Genomic DNA, 16594 nt, shown 5'->3' on the forward strand with positions numbered 1-16594 from the left:
CACTTTGCATTGTATTATCACCTTTTTCAAAAAAAGAAGTATAAAAGACTATCACTTTAGAACATGACCTAAGTGAAGCCGAACTATTCCAAGGACAAAGCTTAATGTAATAAATACAGTGTGAATTAAAATGGTATCATGAGAAAATACTATATCGATTATCCTTTTTATGACATATGTTACAAATAAAGAAGGAAACCATAATATGTGTTGATATATATTCCATGCTCACCTGGGTACTGAAGTTAACAGACATCATTAGTCCTGTCCCAGCATCTCTGGCCACCTGCAAACTGATTAAAGTGGCCTTCTTATGAGCCACTGGCAGTCGAGAACCCACAGAAAAATACACGAGGCTTTGAGGTTTCTCACTCCGTAAGAATTTAATTTGTGCAAATCTGGCACTATTGTTTATTGCTGCCCCAGCACTTACTTCATACAATTCCACAAAAAAATGCATTTCAACTCGAGGTATCTGACAATTAGAAAAAGAAAAAAGGATGATTACTAATATGTTTCTATTTTTACATAATGATGATGTTCAGAAATAGTATTTATGTGCATAATTATAAAAACAAACACATCTGGAGATACAGTCTGTAGAATTACAGGATCAAATTCTTATGTTAGATTACAAGAGGGTTTATGGTTTTGGTTTTTCTTTAAGAAACACCTTTACTCTCCTGGGTGAGCTTCTTACTAGGACATCAGTATCAGGAGACAACCTATGTGTACTTCAATAAGCAAAAAGATAAACATTCCTACAATGAAATGCAATTTAGTAGTTAAAAGGAATGAACCATTTCAATACTTTTCAACATAGATGGATCTGGAAATATGCTAATAAGTAAAAAAAATCAAGTTACATAATGATATGTATAGCATGATACAATAAGCGTAAAGTATAAAATTAGATAAAGCTTACTACATAGTGTTAATGGATACACATTTACGTAAGGATTTGAAAGTAAAATAGGCTCCTAGTTATGGAAGGAATAAGTCATGGGAATAAAAGGCACAGCACAGGGAATACAGTCAGTGGTACTGTGGTGGTGCTGAATGGTGACGTATGGTAGCTAAGCTTGTGAGCACAGCATAATGTATACAGACGTTGAGTCACTATGTTGTATACCTGAAATTAATGTGTCAGCATTAATTAATGTGTGTCAGCAATACTCAAAAAAAAATTAAAATAAAATAATAAATGACAAAAACCTTACTATGAAATTTTTTAAAAATCCCCAAATTTCACTGTGACAGTAGCTGGCTCAGGTAGAGGGGTTGGGTTGGGGATAGGCAGGGCATGGAGCTGTAGAATCATGCTGGGAATAAAGGAAATAGAGAGCTTCAACTTTTGTAAGGTTTCATTTTTAAAAGGTTATACAGAAATATGACCAAATATTGATAACAGTCAATTCTGTAATCTTATGTATTTTTTAAAATTTTCCCAAATTCAGTATCAAGTAAGTCTAAATTTAGTCTGTTGAGTTATAGTTTGTCATGTTTCATCTCAGTTCTTCTTAACAATCTCAAAAAATTTATTCTCTAGAGCCTGAATCCATTTTGTAACGTACTGTCACTCACCTGTTTTTACTTATTCACTCTTTCACTGTAATCTAAAAATCTTAGCAGTACATGGCATAACTCTAAGAAGCTAAGCCAATACATTTCACAGCTAAATGTGTCATTGTCTAATTTGACATAATGCATTGTTTTTACCTACCAGGGGCTTTTTTCATCCTTTGTTTTGTGATCATTTTAATGAGAATCATTATGTCATGAAGCAGTAAGATGAACTTTAATACCATCCAAGGGAAAGTTGAATCTTAGTCACCCAGTAAATGAACTTAATCTCATTTTATTATCTGAAGAAATATATTTAGCTTCCCCATGGCATATATCATTCTTTTACTTTCCCTGATCAACTGTCAGTAGTATTGAAATATAGAGAGAACAGTACTTTTCCCACCTTCGAGAAACTAAATTTGGCAAACACAATAAACTAAAACACTAGAAAAGTACGGGTAACTATCGTCAGGAATTATTATTCCCCAATGGTCAAGTAAACTTGAGTTCACAAACATTTCATTTAGTCCAGGATGTCAGCATATCACATTCCAACACAGACTCTTGTCTTTATTTTCTAGCAAAGTATTTCTTTGCTTTATGATGATGATTACAACATTACTTATAACCACTCAGAGTCAGAAGAGTATGTTATAATCTAAGAACCATCTAAAATGAACAGTGTACAGATGGGTGCCAGCACATAATTAGACCAGAAACAAAATGAATCTTCCAGTCTTATAAAATACTCTACTCAAACAATCTGCCTGAATTATATACAGAATCCAAAAATTGCAGATCATATCTGAACTTCTCTAGACTTAAACATGACGTGGAGACTTCACAAGAACCCATTACATGTGTAATGGCCAAAAGTTCCTTTCTTCATCAGGTCAGAAGCATTCCAGGGTAAGGTTTTGCTCAACTACTATAAAATTATTTTCCATGGGCCCAGATCTGCTCAGAAGCAGACAAACTAGTAATAAAATAATATCTTACTTAAATATTTTTAAAAAATATTTCCAACAAATGTTTAGATCTGTTTACTTTAAACAGATTTTGTGGGTTAAGAGTATGCCTCCTAAGTGATTTAACTATCACCTTTACACATTTTGCTAACATAGAACCATTAAGTACAGCAGCAAGGGAAGGGGAAATGGTCTGGAATTCAAACGACATGTTCTAATCTTGGGCAAGTAACTTACTAAGGAAAGTTACTTAAATTCTTCGTAACTTCAAAACGAAAGTAGTACTGAATAACTGTAGAAATGATAACTAGAGATATGACGGAGTAGAAAAACTTTATGCTGGGGGTCGGGGGACTCAAATGAATTTAGTAGAAACCACCATCAGTCGGTGAAATCACTCCATGGATGTCATTCCACAGTGTTAGGTTTGCGGGGTTTTAATAACTCTCTAACCACTAGTGCTAATGCAACTACTTCTCAAGTCACTGAATTGCCTCAGGCTCTATTCCCACCCACTATGAATAACAATAATACAACCTTCTCTTATGAAGAGCCAACTCATTCCAAGAACTGTGCAAGGAACCTCTCTCATTCACAATCTCATTTAATCTAACAATGCTATTATTTTTTTTATTTTTTTAATGTGTATTTATTTTTTAATATATGAAATTTATTGTTAAATTGGTTTCCATACAACACCCAGTGCTCATCCCAAAAGGTGCCCTCCTCAACACCCATCACCCACCCTCCCCTCCCTCCCACCCCCCATCAACCCTCAGTTTGTTCTCAGTTTTTAACAGTCTCTTATGCTTTGGCTCTCTCCCACTCTAACCTCTTTTTTTTTTCCTTCCCCTCCCCCATGAGTTTCTGTTAAGTTTCTCAGGATCCACATAAGAGTGAACACATATGGTATCTGTCTTTCTCTGTATGGCTTATTTCACTTAGCATCACACTCTGCAGTTCCATCCACGTTGCTACAAAGGGCCATATTTCATTATTTCTCATTGCCATGTAGTACTCCATTGTGTATACAAACCACAATTTCTTTATCCATTCATCACTTGATGGACATTTAGGCTCTTTCCATAATTTGGCTATTGTTGAGAGTGCTGCTATAAACATTGGGGTACATCAGTACTCCTGTATCCCTTGGGTAAATTCCTAGCAGTGCCACTGCTGGGTCATAGGGTAGGTCTATTTTTAATTTTTTGAGGAACCTCCACACTGTTTTCCAGAGTGGCTGCACCAGTTTGCATTCCCACCAACAGTTTGTCCACATTCTTGCCAGCATCTATAGTATCCTGATTTGTTCATTTTGGCCACTCTGACTGGCGTGAGGTGATATCTGAGTGTGGTTTTGATTTGTATTTCCCTGATGAGGAGCGATGTTGAGCATCTTTTCACGTGCCTGTTGGCCATCTGGATGTCTTCTTTAGAGAAATGTCTATTCATGTTTTCTGCCCATGTCTTCACTGGATTATTTGTTTTTCGGGTGTGGAGTTTGGTGAGCTCTTTATAGATTTTGGATACTAGCCCTTTGTCTGATATGTCATTTGCAAATATCTTTTCCCATTCTGTTGGTTGTCTTTTAGTTTTGCTGATTGTTTCCTTTGCTGTGCAGAAGCTTTTTATCTTCAAGAGGTCCCAATAGTTCATTTTTGCTTTTAATTCCCTTGCCTTTGGGGATGTGTCAAGTAAGAAATTGCTGTGGCTGAGGTCAGAGAGGTCTTTTCCTGCTTTCTCCTCTAGGGTTTTGATGGTTTCCTGTCTCACATTCAGGTCCTTTATCCATTTGAGTTTATTTTTGTGAATGGTGTAAGAAAGTGGTCTAGTTTCATTCTTCTGCATGTTGCTGTCCAGTTCTCCCAGCACCGTTTGTTAAAGAGACTGTCTTTTTTCCATTAACAATGCTATTATTAACCTCAGCAAACACGGGAGGCTCAGGAAGACTAAGCAACTTGCCTAACGTCACTGAGCTAATTGAGGGAAGAGCTAACATTTGAACCCAGGTGTTCTATCATCAGAGCGTAAACTACTTTCCTAAATAAGTTCAGTACCCTTGAAGCCTGTTCTTTATTTAAAAACGAGGAGATGGTTGGTTCTTAGGTCTGCTAGGACCTCCAAATAATCTCTCAAAGCCTACTAGAGAAGAACATGGTCACTGAATCAGTCTCATTTACATCTCTAGGTATCAGTTTATCATACATAAAAAGAAGAACTTGAACTGGAATGGTAAGAAGTTTCCTTCTAGTCACAAAATGTGAGATGTTAAAATGTGTATTAGAAGCTAACCATACATTTTGGAAAAAGTTTTTTTATTCTTCTAAGCATATAACCTTCTTCCTTCTTCACCCTTCTAAACTTCCTCTTACTGAAACTGGCATGTGTATTACTCTTCCTTGTACCTTGCCTTTTGACAGCTGGGAAGACAATGAGAGCAAAATGCTTTGAAAATTAGCTGCTTCTCAGGATGCAGAAGAAAATTTAACTCTATGATTTGTGCATTATATTAGAGAAGTAAGAGGTGAGACCAAATTCTTTCTCTTATCTAACTGAAACTACTTAGATATGGGTTTAGTAGCATTGCCCTCATTAGGAAAAAGGATATACATAGCTAGCATCCTGTGTACTGTCCACCACGTTCCCTTAATCCATAATTATAATACCTTTAGTATTTAGGACTTCCCTTGGTATCTCCTGCCAGTTGAGCAAGCCCAGAGGAAGCAGTCTCTCTCTTCTCCCACCTACAACTCTACCCAGCCTATCTCCCTTCCTTTCAGCTTCTCCAAGACCACCTCTGCTTGCCTTTTTTCTTTTCCCTCTCTCTCCTGCAGGTAGAGACCTCCTTCAAATAGGATGAAAGCATAACTTCTCTATCTTTCAGGATCTTTACCTACTGTACCTGCCTGCTATCACCAATAAGGTATTTCTACTCCATGAAAATCATTTTTATCTCTAAATACTGACTAGTATCACTTTACAAGAATGAAGTCAGCAAAAGACTCATAAAGACATTTATCCAAATAGCAATATAGGATTGAACTCTGATCTCAAAAGATCTTTCTTACAAGATTGACATCTGTGTATGAGATACAAGTTTTAAGTCTAGTGAGATCTAGTCAAGATTGCAATTTACCAAAAATCCTATTTGAAATAAAATGCACAATAGACTTGTCAATAACTCCTCTATGCAACACATATTTATGGAAGATGATGGGAGGAATGTAAAGATGAATAAAATCATGTTCTAATTTTCAATCAGGTAAGAGTCCAACTGTCAAGATAAAATATGCATAAGTTTTAACCCTACATATAACCAGTAACTTCCATAAAAAAAGGTACCAAGTCTGTAAATTTAGAGACTTAAGAATTCCTTTTTTTTTTTTTTTTTTAATATTTATTTGGTTTTGAGAGACAGAGAGATGTGAGCGGGAAAGGGACAGAGAGAGGAGGACACAGAATCTGAAGCAGGTTTCAGGCTCTGAGCTGTCAGCACAGAACATGACATGGGGCTCGAACTCACGGGCTGCAAGATCATGACCCGAGCTGAAGCTGGACACTTAACCGACTGAGCCATCCAGGTGCCCCAAGAGACTTAAGAATTCTAACTGGAGATATCAGGGGAGGCATCATGGAGTTAGCAGTATTTTGATTAGTCCCTAAGGGACAGTTAGGAAATATGGGGTTGTTGGGGGTTGAAGGCATGAAACTTTTTGAAAAAGGCCTAGAAGAGAACTTACATGTTTCCAAGTAGAATAACATCAAATGTTTTGAATATTGAAATTTTGGTACAACAGAAACTATTAGCAGCTAATGAAACTCCTCAAGAAAAATAAAGTATGATAAAATGATACGTTAAATTAGATAAAATCAGTGGGACTTAATATTTTTAAAATATTTTCTAGCTGTATCACTAGTAAGGTGGCCCACAGCAGCGGCACCTTTGCCAACCATCAACTCCCATGTGTATCTAGAACGTATATTTAGATCTCTACAACTCTTCTGGATGAAATAAATCAACTCCTTGGATGGTAGTTGATTGGATGTCTTAGATCAGGAAAAATCAGAATGGCTATGAGATATATGTTATTGCCATAAAGCAAAAATACTTCCGGAGTTTTATTTTGTTTTTAAGTTTATTTATTTATTTTGAGAGAGAGAGCATGAGTGGGGGAGGGAGACACAAAGAATTCCAAGCAGGTGCAGCGCTGTCAGTGCAGAGCCTGATGTGGGCTCGAACTCACGAACTGCGAGATGATGGCCTGAGCCAAAATCATGAGTTGAAGTTTGAATGAGCTACCCAGATGCCCAAAGAACTTTAAAATAATAGGAAAAGACCAGAAAACGATCTTAATAGGACTTTCAGTGGCCATGCCATGGCTATTTGAGGAGTGAAAAGAAAGTCATTCAGTAAGTAATTAAAATTAGTTGATAAACCTAGAGGGTATTTATGTTAAGAGAAATAAGTCAGAGAAAGACCAATACCATATGTGATTTCATCACTTGTACGTGGAATCTAAAAAATGAAACAAATGAACAAACAAACATAAAAGCCGAAACACACCCATAAATACATAGAACAAACTAGTGACTACCAGAGAGAAGGGGGATAGGGGACCGGGCACAACAGGTGAAGGGGAGTGGGAGATACAGGCTTCCAGTTATGGAATAAGTCACATGGGTGAAGGGTAGAGCATAAGGAATACAGTCAGTGATACTGTAATAGCATTATATGGTAGCTAAAGATAGCGATACTTGCATTGCGCACAAATATAAAATAGAGACTTGCCAAATCACTACACCGTACACTTGAAACTATACTTTGTGTCCACTATACTTCAATAAAATTTTTTAATTGAAAAAAGTAGTTGAATTTGACTCTATAATGATACTTAAAGGAGAAAAGTTACCATAGTGTGTAAAAAATGATTATAATGGAAAATAAATGTGAATATAAAGTATGTACTGAATATTTTATTAACTTTAATGTGAAGGAGACTGTTAACGTACCTGGATATTTATGCCTTTTATTAAATATGTGTTCATTTATTAAAGAATGACAAACATTCTTTGCATACGTAAGTAGCAAAGAGCTAATAAAAAATGTGAATAAGACAACATTCCTAGAAGGAGTAAGAATTGTACCAATAACAGGAATAAATTGTTTGGACCTATGAAACACATATAAATAAAGATGAAAACCAGTCAGAAGGTAAAGAATGCTGGCAGTCACACACAAGGTGAAAGATTACACAACTGTGTGTTCCAATGTCACAGAAGAGAGGAGCTAAAGAGATGCCCTAAGAACACAGGCTGGTTATCTCATCTTTTATGAGATGAAGCCTCCAGATTGCCCTCCTAAATACAACAAGACACTAACAAGGTATATATTCCCAATACCTCTAATAGACCAGCTCCTGTCACAAGAATGATAAAGCAAGATTAACGTAAAGCTGGCACTGCAAAGTTCAAAGAATAAAGGATTCTGGAAGAAAAATATGGTATTAAAAAAAAAAAATCAACCTCTGAGGCATGAGCTTAAAAAAAAAAAATCTAATGATCTAACAAGTGAAGTCATAAAATAGATCCCAACCAGATGACCAGCAATTCTTACGTGAAACAACTTTAGACAAGAACCAGGACCCATAATACCAACAAAGAACAAAGTAGTGATAACCAAGAATACATAACCTCCTAAAATAGGTATTATTTCTCTTTTGGAGCCAGTAAAATTATTACAATTCCAGGAAGGTATGAAAATAAATACTAGTGTAACCTTAGGGAAGATCAATATTACTGGTACAGGGATCCTCAGAAAGTGAAAAAATAAGAGAAAAAAATGAAAAAAAAATGAAATCTACAACATTGCTATTTAGAATGGATTTAAGCATAGTTACACGTTTTGGAATAATTGCATTTGTGCATACTTTTTCTGCTGTTTGAAGTGTGTGGCATGGAGAAAGAAACCATGATACTTTAAAAAAAATTTTTTTAACGTTTATTTATTACTGAGAGACAGAGACAGACAGAGCATGAGCATGGGAGGGACAGAGAGAGGAGGACACAAAGAATCTGAAGCAGGCTCCACGCTCTGAGCTGTTAGCACAGAGCCCGACACAGGGCTCAAACTCACAAACCGTGAGATCATGACCTGAGTCGAAGTTGGACACTTAACCGACTGAGCCACCCAGGCACCCCCAAAACCTTGATACTTTTGAACATTCATAATATTATAGCTAGTTTTTATGTTAAATATTTGACTGTAATAAATTAAGTAGTGGACAAAAAATACTGAGTGCTCCCTAGGCATTAAATTATCACCAAACAGTCATTAAAAAAAAAAAAAAAAAAAAAAAAGGTCACACACATTTACTAAAAGACTTAAGCTCTGGTAAGTCATCAGTGACTAATACCATGTGAATAACAGATTCCTATGGAAAGATAGGGCCTGCCTGTCTCCTGAGTGCCATGTACAATACAAATGCATAGAAATTTATCCAAACATTCACCAAGAATGGTAGATCAAAAGTGAACTCTCTCCATATATGAATAAAGAATGAGAGAACTTTCATTCTATGGATGAAATCTATGGATATAACATGATTTAGGCAAAATTATGGGTATGATAAGAGCAAAACATTAAACATTTAGACTGAAAATGATTCAAGCCATCATTCACACAATGAGCATGTGGCCCCAGAAGAACCTCAAAAATGACGAAGCAGAAATGGAGAAAACTGATGAGATTTTTTGGTATTACTGAGATAAAATTGACATATAATGTATTAGTTTTAGGTGCGCAACTGACGAGCTTATTAAAAAATTCACAATATAGGGGCACCTGGGTGGCTCAGTTGGTTGAGCATCTGTTTCTTGATTTCAGATCGGGTTGTGGTTTCATGGTTTGTGGGGTTGAGCCATATCAGGCTTTGTGCTGACAGCATGGAACCTGCTTGGGATTCTGTCTCTCTCCTCTCTTCTCTCTCTCTCTCTCTCTCTCTTTCTCTGCCCCTCCCCCTGCTTGTGCTGTCTCTCTCCCTCTCAAAATAAAAACATAAATATTAAAAAAAATTCATTATGTAATAATTTGTAAGTCTCAAGTCTGTTACCTAGAAAAGAGATTTAGATATTATGGCTAGGCGAGACACAAAGAATCTCCACATAACCAATGTGTAAATTGCAATAAAGTGACTCTAAAATTATTAATTCTGCAGAAATATAATTAGAAGTTGAAAACACAGTTCCTCATCATTTCTTACCTTCCCCAGTTTGAGCTCAATGGTGACAAGGCACTTTGTTTGACCCACTGTACAGGTTGTGGTCCCTGATACAGATAGAAGTTCATCCATCAGGTTCACACCATCTTTCTGGAGTACGGCAGCTGTTTTGTTAAATGTGACTCGCCAAAAGATCCTGACATCTTCAAAGGCCCTAGGAACAAAGCAAAACCTATGCAAATGCAATAGCAGAGAGTGTTATCCCTGTGTCTAATGCAGAACGTATCACTGCGCTTAAGTGTACCTCTTCACCCAAAGCATAGTACTTCCTTGACTACTGATAAAGCTGAAGGTAACCAATTCACCTAATCATTACCCTTAAAAAATCAAGGCCAGAGTTTACGTGGCATTCTTTGACCACACTCTATTCAAACCTGAGTAAGTACTTCTTAAACTACTATGTATCAAGAACGTGGAAACAAATAGTATCTCTCTGCCTAGTATGCTCACTTACCCCTGCCTTCAAGTAAGTGTTCTTTGTCTTTTCACAACAATTCTTCTAAGGGAAACACACTACTGCTAAAAAGGATCGTTATTATAAAAACAAAGGGCAAGAGATGACCGACATTTCCAGAGAATTTAGGCCCAAAATGGGAAAGATAATTTACACCCATGTACATGGGTACATAACACATGTATGTCTGTGATGAGCATTCAGAAGATGTGTACTGTGGAGTATTAAGTTGCAAGCAAAATTTTGATACTCCATGTTTCCCTAATAAAATAGTTGTGTACGTGGAGTGATCAGAGAATAGTAAATTTGCTGAAGTGATGACTTTCCATAATCTTCTGTCTGTATGGTACTTTATGAAGTACAAAACATTCAAGGTGGCCCTAAGTCACACTCATTAACCAAGTGTGTTAAATCACAGATTAGGAACTACAGCATCCGAACACTGACATACCAAATTCCACATGACCTTCTATCAGCATTTCATCCTGTTTTTACCATTTTATGAATTCAAATCAGATACTATACAGACACATAGGATGTTATATCTGCTACATATATATGTATCAACATACCTGTTTGGTTGCCGTGTGACAGTAAGATGCAGTCTGTTCTTATCAGCTCCTTCACCCAGCTCCAGTCCACTCTGGGACTCCTCACTGAATCCGATGATGCCATTGTGAAGATCACTCCCTGATAAGTAAAAAGAGGGTTATAATATACTCAAGACTCTAGATCTCCAATGCTTTGCTAATCTTTCCAGCTCAGACGGTATAGAAGTGAGAAATATTAAGTGAGTAGGGGCAGTTACAATTTTTAAAGATCTTTACTAAAAGTAGACTAGAATCAAAATGATAATACCAAGGTAGGTGACACCTTGAGAACATAAGACCAGAAGAAAGAAAACATAATTTCCTATATTCCACACTGACACATGCTCATTTCTCTGATGAGACTATTTTATATTTGATAGCCCTTTACATTTTACATATGTTTACTGTTGAAAGTTAGTATATTCTACCACAGTAGCAACGTTTCTGTTTACTGCTGTATTCTCAGTATCCATAACAGTGTCCAGCATATTGTAAGTGTTTAATGAATATTTGCTGAATAATGAACTGCATTTAACTGATTTTCCTTCCTATAAGACCATTCATGTTATGCATTTGGTTATTTCCCCCAGAGAAAAACATAACTATTAAGTAACTCCTAAGTATCTCTGAGTAAAAGAAACAACTCTGAGCGACACTGGAGGTTACATGCACCATCATACTACAAACTGTGTTTAAACTCGAGCAAACCAAGGGACCACACTGCACTAAAACAGTCACTCCAAATCTTTGCCAGCATGTAAGCTAGCTTCTCAGACTAGAGATATGCCAGTAAACAGTTCCTGCCTGCTGCTTTCTATTTCTCAATGACCCAGTTTTGCAAAGTGATCCTAAAAGCAATGTCCCCAAACAATTAGCTTCAAAAACCACTTGTGCCCATCACTGTGCAACCTCACTGCTGGGGTTCCAAGGAGACAGAACCTCTGAAGTTAGGGGTCAGGGTAAGGAAACAGCAAACCACCTAATGGTCCCAATGAGGGAGCTCCAGGAGTCACCAGCCCTTACTTTGCAGGTCTGAAGTGTGAGTAGATGTGGAGCCTATTAATTAGGGACATGCAGGTGATGAACCATTTTGTCCTGGTGTCTCATGTGTGCCTCGTTTCAGCCGGACTGCCAGTCTTCATCCTCACTCATTAATCACTGCAATCACTTCTTAGCCCTGCATCCGAAACTGTCAGCAACTTTTTTCTTTGGTAGCAACAGTTTCCTTGTCATTTTGGTGGGGATTTGTCTCTCCAAATAGAATATAAACTTCTCACAAGCAGAACCTTCATTTTCTTTTCCAGTGATACAGCACTGAGCATGGTTCTGATGAACACAATGCTTCCCGTGCCATATCTATGATCATAAAATGATGTCAAGTTTCTAGTAAGATGAATTAAGACTTGTAATATGCTAATGATCAAACCCAAAACTAAATGATAAACTATTTTCTCCTGATATTATTTTGAAAGTTTGTTCTAAAGTCTAAATGTGAAAAGACTATGCAGATTAGTGAAAGATAAGAAGAATGGGAAAAACTAATGTCGTTAAAAAGGAAATATTACTTTAAAATAAAAAGCCAGATGGGGCACTTGGTGGCTCAGTCTGTTGGGCATCCGACTTTGGCTCAGGTCATGATCTCGTAGCTTGTGAGTTCGAGCCCCGTGTCAGGCTCTGGGCTAACAGCTCAGAGTCCAGAGCCCCTTTCAGATTCTGTGTCTCCCTCTATGCCTCTCCCCTGCTCATGCTCGCTCTCTCTCTCTCTCTCTCTCTCTCTCAAAAGTAAAAAAAAAAAAAAAAAAAAAAAAAAACATTAAAATTAAATAAAATTTAAAATAAAAAGCCAGGAGTAAAGAAGACAAATAAGGGAACCTGGGGTATATGACCATGCAAATGTACTTCGGATGTTGTCACATAGATTACATCACGTGACAGTAAGAGGTAGGTATGGTGAGGAGTTATCATTTGCCCTATGTGTATCGTCAGTGTACCCTATGTAGGGAATAAACATTAGAGAACCTCATCAAGGTTCAGCTGAGTGACTGTTTGCCTGGTGAGTTAGGCTCAGGGCTGGTATATGGGTAGGCACTGGTATGTCACATCAGTATGGTGTTGGCATGCCACACGGCTATGCACTGGTATTGGTACGCCATACTGAGTGAGGAGCACCTCCGTTCCACGTGTACACAGCTGCTTTTCTGAGCACCCGAAGCACCCTCTACTGACACTGTAACCAGGGCCACAAGATGTCTCCACAATCCAGTAACTACTGGGGAAATGCTTAGGATATCAAGGAGCCTCTGGCAACCATTTTGACTGGTCTGGGCCTCTGCCACACTAGCTGCTAAATATTTTCATGGATCCCTCGTCATATTCAAATAACTATAATTAAATATCTATCCTATAGCATGGGGGAGGAGGATACTGAGTGTCAAAATAATTTTGATAGAAAAATATAGATGCATTAACCTAAACTGAATCAAAATCAGTAAATAACTTGGTGAACAGAATTACAACTTACAATACTCAATAAACTAGAGGAATGGGAATAAATGACAATTCTGGCTGGGTATAAAAGGAAGTTATATAATTGCAAAATTATGATTTAATTACTACTGAATGGCTAAAATAAAAATTCTAGGAGGCATCAAATCCTAAAGGGGTACATAAAAATGTTTATTCTAAAATTTTCCTTTTATAAGATAGAAACATAAAGAGTAGACACTAAATGATTTCATCAAGTCTCCCAATTAATGGTTGATGTGGTCCATAAATATAGGAGCCATGACATTTAGTTTCCTTTCCACTACACTATTTTATCATAGTGTCATCTGAAACTCTGAAGCACTGTGTAAAATTCATAAATGTTTATAAAAAAGAGCAGAGTAGGTAAGAATCATAAGATGGCCTCGTCAATACTCTAATTAGGGTAAGATACTGACAAGCTGAGCTAAACAACTTTAAGAAACACAGTATGATTTCAGAGGAAAACTACCAATTATCACTGAAACATTTTAGAAGATGTATAAGAAACTCTTAAAAAATCAGTAAATTTTTAATCTATTGTAATTTATATACCCAATAGTAAAGAAGTTATAAAAACTGCAATGGTTCAAAAGGAGAACAAAATAAAAGAGTTTTCATCTATTTCCCAACATAAAGAATTTCCTAGCATTGAGACTTAGATTTGGGGATGGATTATTGAAAGTGGTTCAGAAATGCAGAATGAGGTTTCACAAAAGGATATGCAATCATGTGTTTGGATAATTAAATTAAATTAAATATTTTCCAGTGGAAGAACATGGTCTTAAGCATTTTTATGGTCTTCCTAATACTGTGAAAGTATAAATTTATAGACTGTTTAACTAGATCTGAGCTAAGTGACATTTACAGTACAATTAAATTCGAGCTTGGCGCCCCAGAATAATATCATGAGTTCATGTTATGGGTTCCTGCCACAAGAAAACAATGGTTTAATGAATAACTATGAGCAATTCAAGTAAGTCACCCTCTCAAATTAAATTTAAGACAGTAATATTATTACAAATTTTTTACCACAAAAGTACATTTTTATCTCCATTATACCTGTAATAATGACCATGGCAAAGGCTGCAAATCCACCATCATCCTTCCCCTTCACAATCTGTGCTCCTCCTTGAGGGTCTGTGAGAAACACATAGAAGAATTCTTGCCCCTCGGGCTCATCATCATCCAAAATTTGAACCAATACTTTATGTTCTCTTTCTCCATCTACAAATGTAAGGGTAACAGTTTGTTCTTCAAAATCTTCTTCTTCAGTTGCCCACGTTAGGTTGGAAATTCCATAGATATCATGAAAGGGCAATGCATTTGGTTCCTTCTGAGAAGATCTTTCACCAAAAGTTTTAACTGTTACGCTGACGTTGCCAGTAGACCCACCAGTTCTTCGGATCAAAACTTCTACAGCATTAGATGTACCATTTTTCACCTCTTCTTCAACATAAACAACAGGTGGCCCAAGACTAAATGTTCCATGGATGGAAACATTTGCAGTCACAGTGGACACCTCAGGCTTCCCAGGCAAGGCAGATGTATCAGAGACAGTGACAAGTTTCTCAGGGATGGCGGATACACCAGTTGCCTCAGGAACAATGGCAACCATTTCAGAGGGCTGTGGAACAGCATTTATCGTGGTTGTGTCAGGGTATGTGCTTGAGAAGTCAGTTTCTACAGGAATGAGAGCTGTGTCAACTGCTATGGCCACAGTTGTCTCAGGGAAAGAAACACCCATTCCCGCCGGGTCATCATTATCCAATATTGAGATCAATGCCACACTGAAATCTAGATTCAGGCGTGGTCTCCAATCAGCATCAAACTTTTGTAATCCTTTCATTTCTACTGAAGTAAGATTAATGTAAAACATTTCTTCTTCCTCAGGAAGCTGATCGTTAATAATGATTATTTCAATATTGACCTCAGGTTGGAATTTTTCAAAAAGTAGTTCCCCATTCTGAACAGGCTCAAAGTCTTCCATGGGCTTTGCACTGCCTGCAGTTGTCTGATAAGAAACTTTAATAAGATCGCCGTGGAACCCAAAGAGTCTTTGGACATATAATCTAATCATCTGTGTATCCTCTGACACGATGACATTTCTTGAACTAGGGGAAAATTGAAAGACTCCCATTGGTTCAATTTCAGCAAAGGTGAACCCTGATCTGGAAAAAAACAACATGAAAGAACAGATGAAAAAAAGGAATACTATTGTAGAGATTCATTTTTCAAATATTTAAGGTGCTTCTCATGAGGGCATCTTAAGTTTATTTATGTATTTTGAGAGGTAGAGTGCATACGCATATGCATGTGTGCATTGGGGAGGGACAGAGAGAGAGGGAGAGAGAATTCCAAGCAGGCTCCACGTTGTCAGGGCAGAGCCTGATACAGGGCTCAATCTCACAAACCAGGAGATCATTACTTGAGCTGAAATCAAGAGTTGGACACCCAACCTACTGAGCCACCGAGGTGCCCCTCATGAGAGGCACCTTAAAAATGGTATGCCCTTTCAAATTCCATAAAACCCTATTTACGCATTAGTGAATACACCAGAACACAAGAAATGTAAGAAGAGAAGCTGTGATCATGGGTGACAAGCCCTGACAAGTTTTATTAGCCCAGTGAAGAACATACAGGTCTCTGGCCTGTATATCTAGTTTATCCCAGAGCAGTTCTCTGAAGAATTTGAAACAGGAGGCTCTCTCTTATGATAAGTACACAGGGAGCCAAAAACTCAGGATGCTCTGGATGTCAGCCAGATTCCTTATCTACCAAATAGAAATGGCCATCCCTATTAAATGCAAAATCCTTGCTTCTTCCAGCTGGCCAGTAATGGGACTATTCTCTCACACAGTTTTTGCTAAAATTTTTCATGTGAATTTGAAGAAACATCCATAAATGAGTGATTTATCTTTAGCTTTTTCTTATGGAGTTTTGTTGTGAATTAACGGTTATGCCAGAGGTAACACAGGTGGCCCATCAAGAGAATTTAGATCACAGACATAATTTCTTTGACTAACAGTTGTTTTTTTTTTTTACCTGTTGCTTAATCAGTTTTTTTAATCCTTTAGGGAGGACACCCCAGAGCCCATCACTCTCTAGTGTCAAGCACCTATCTCTCAACATATAGCATAGCAGTTAAGAGCTCAGAAAGTAGAAGGCAGCCTGGGTTCAAATTATGTTCCCAACCTTATAAGCTGTGTGATGGGG

At 37.2% G+C, this 16594-nt stretch overlaps 1 protein-coding gene across 6 annotated transcripts in view; it reads right to left on the reverse strand.

Annotated features, from left to right (window-relative positions):
• The window catches only part of ADGRV1 (adhesion G protein-coupled receptor V1), a 563532-nt gene that overhangs the window by 339729 nt on the left and 207209 nt on the right, over window positions 1-16594 (reverse strand). For all 6 annotated transcript variants that reach the window (XM_058727155.1, XM_058727147.1, XM_058727130.1 and 3 more), the window contains 4 exons: window positions 14441-15549; window positions 10838-10955; window positions 9794-9965; window positions 233-475 (listed from right to left, as the gene is read on the reverse strand). In XM_058727155.1, coding sequence (XP_058583138.1) covers window positions 233-475; window positions 9794-9965; window positions 10838-10955; window positions 14441-15549 — 1642 coding nt within the window. The remainder of the gene's footprint in view (window positions 1-232; window positions 476-9793; window positions 9966-10837; window positions 10956-14440; window positions 15550-16594) is intronic.

This window comes from Neofelis nebulosa, chromosome 1 (assembly GCF_028018385.1).
Source record: "Neofelis nebulosa isolate mNeoNeb1 chromosome 1, mNeoNeb1.pri, whole genome shotgun sequence".
Classification (NCBI taxonomy): Eukaryota; Metazoa; Chordata; class Mammalia; order Carnivora; family Felidae; genus Neofelis; species Neofelis nebulosa.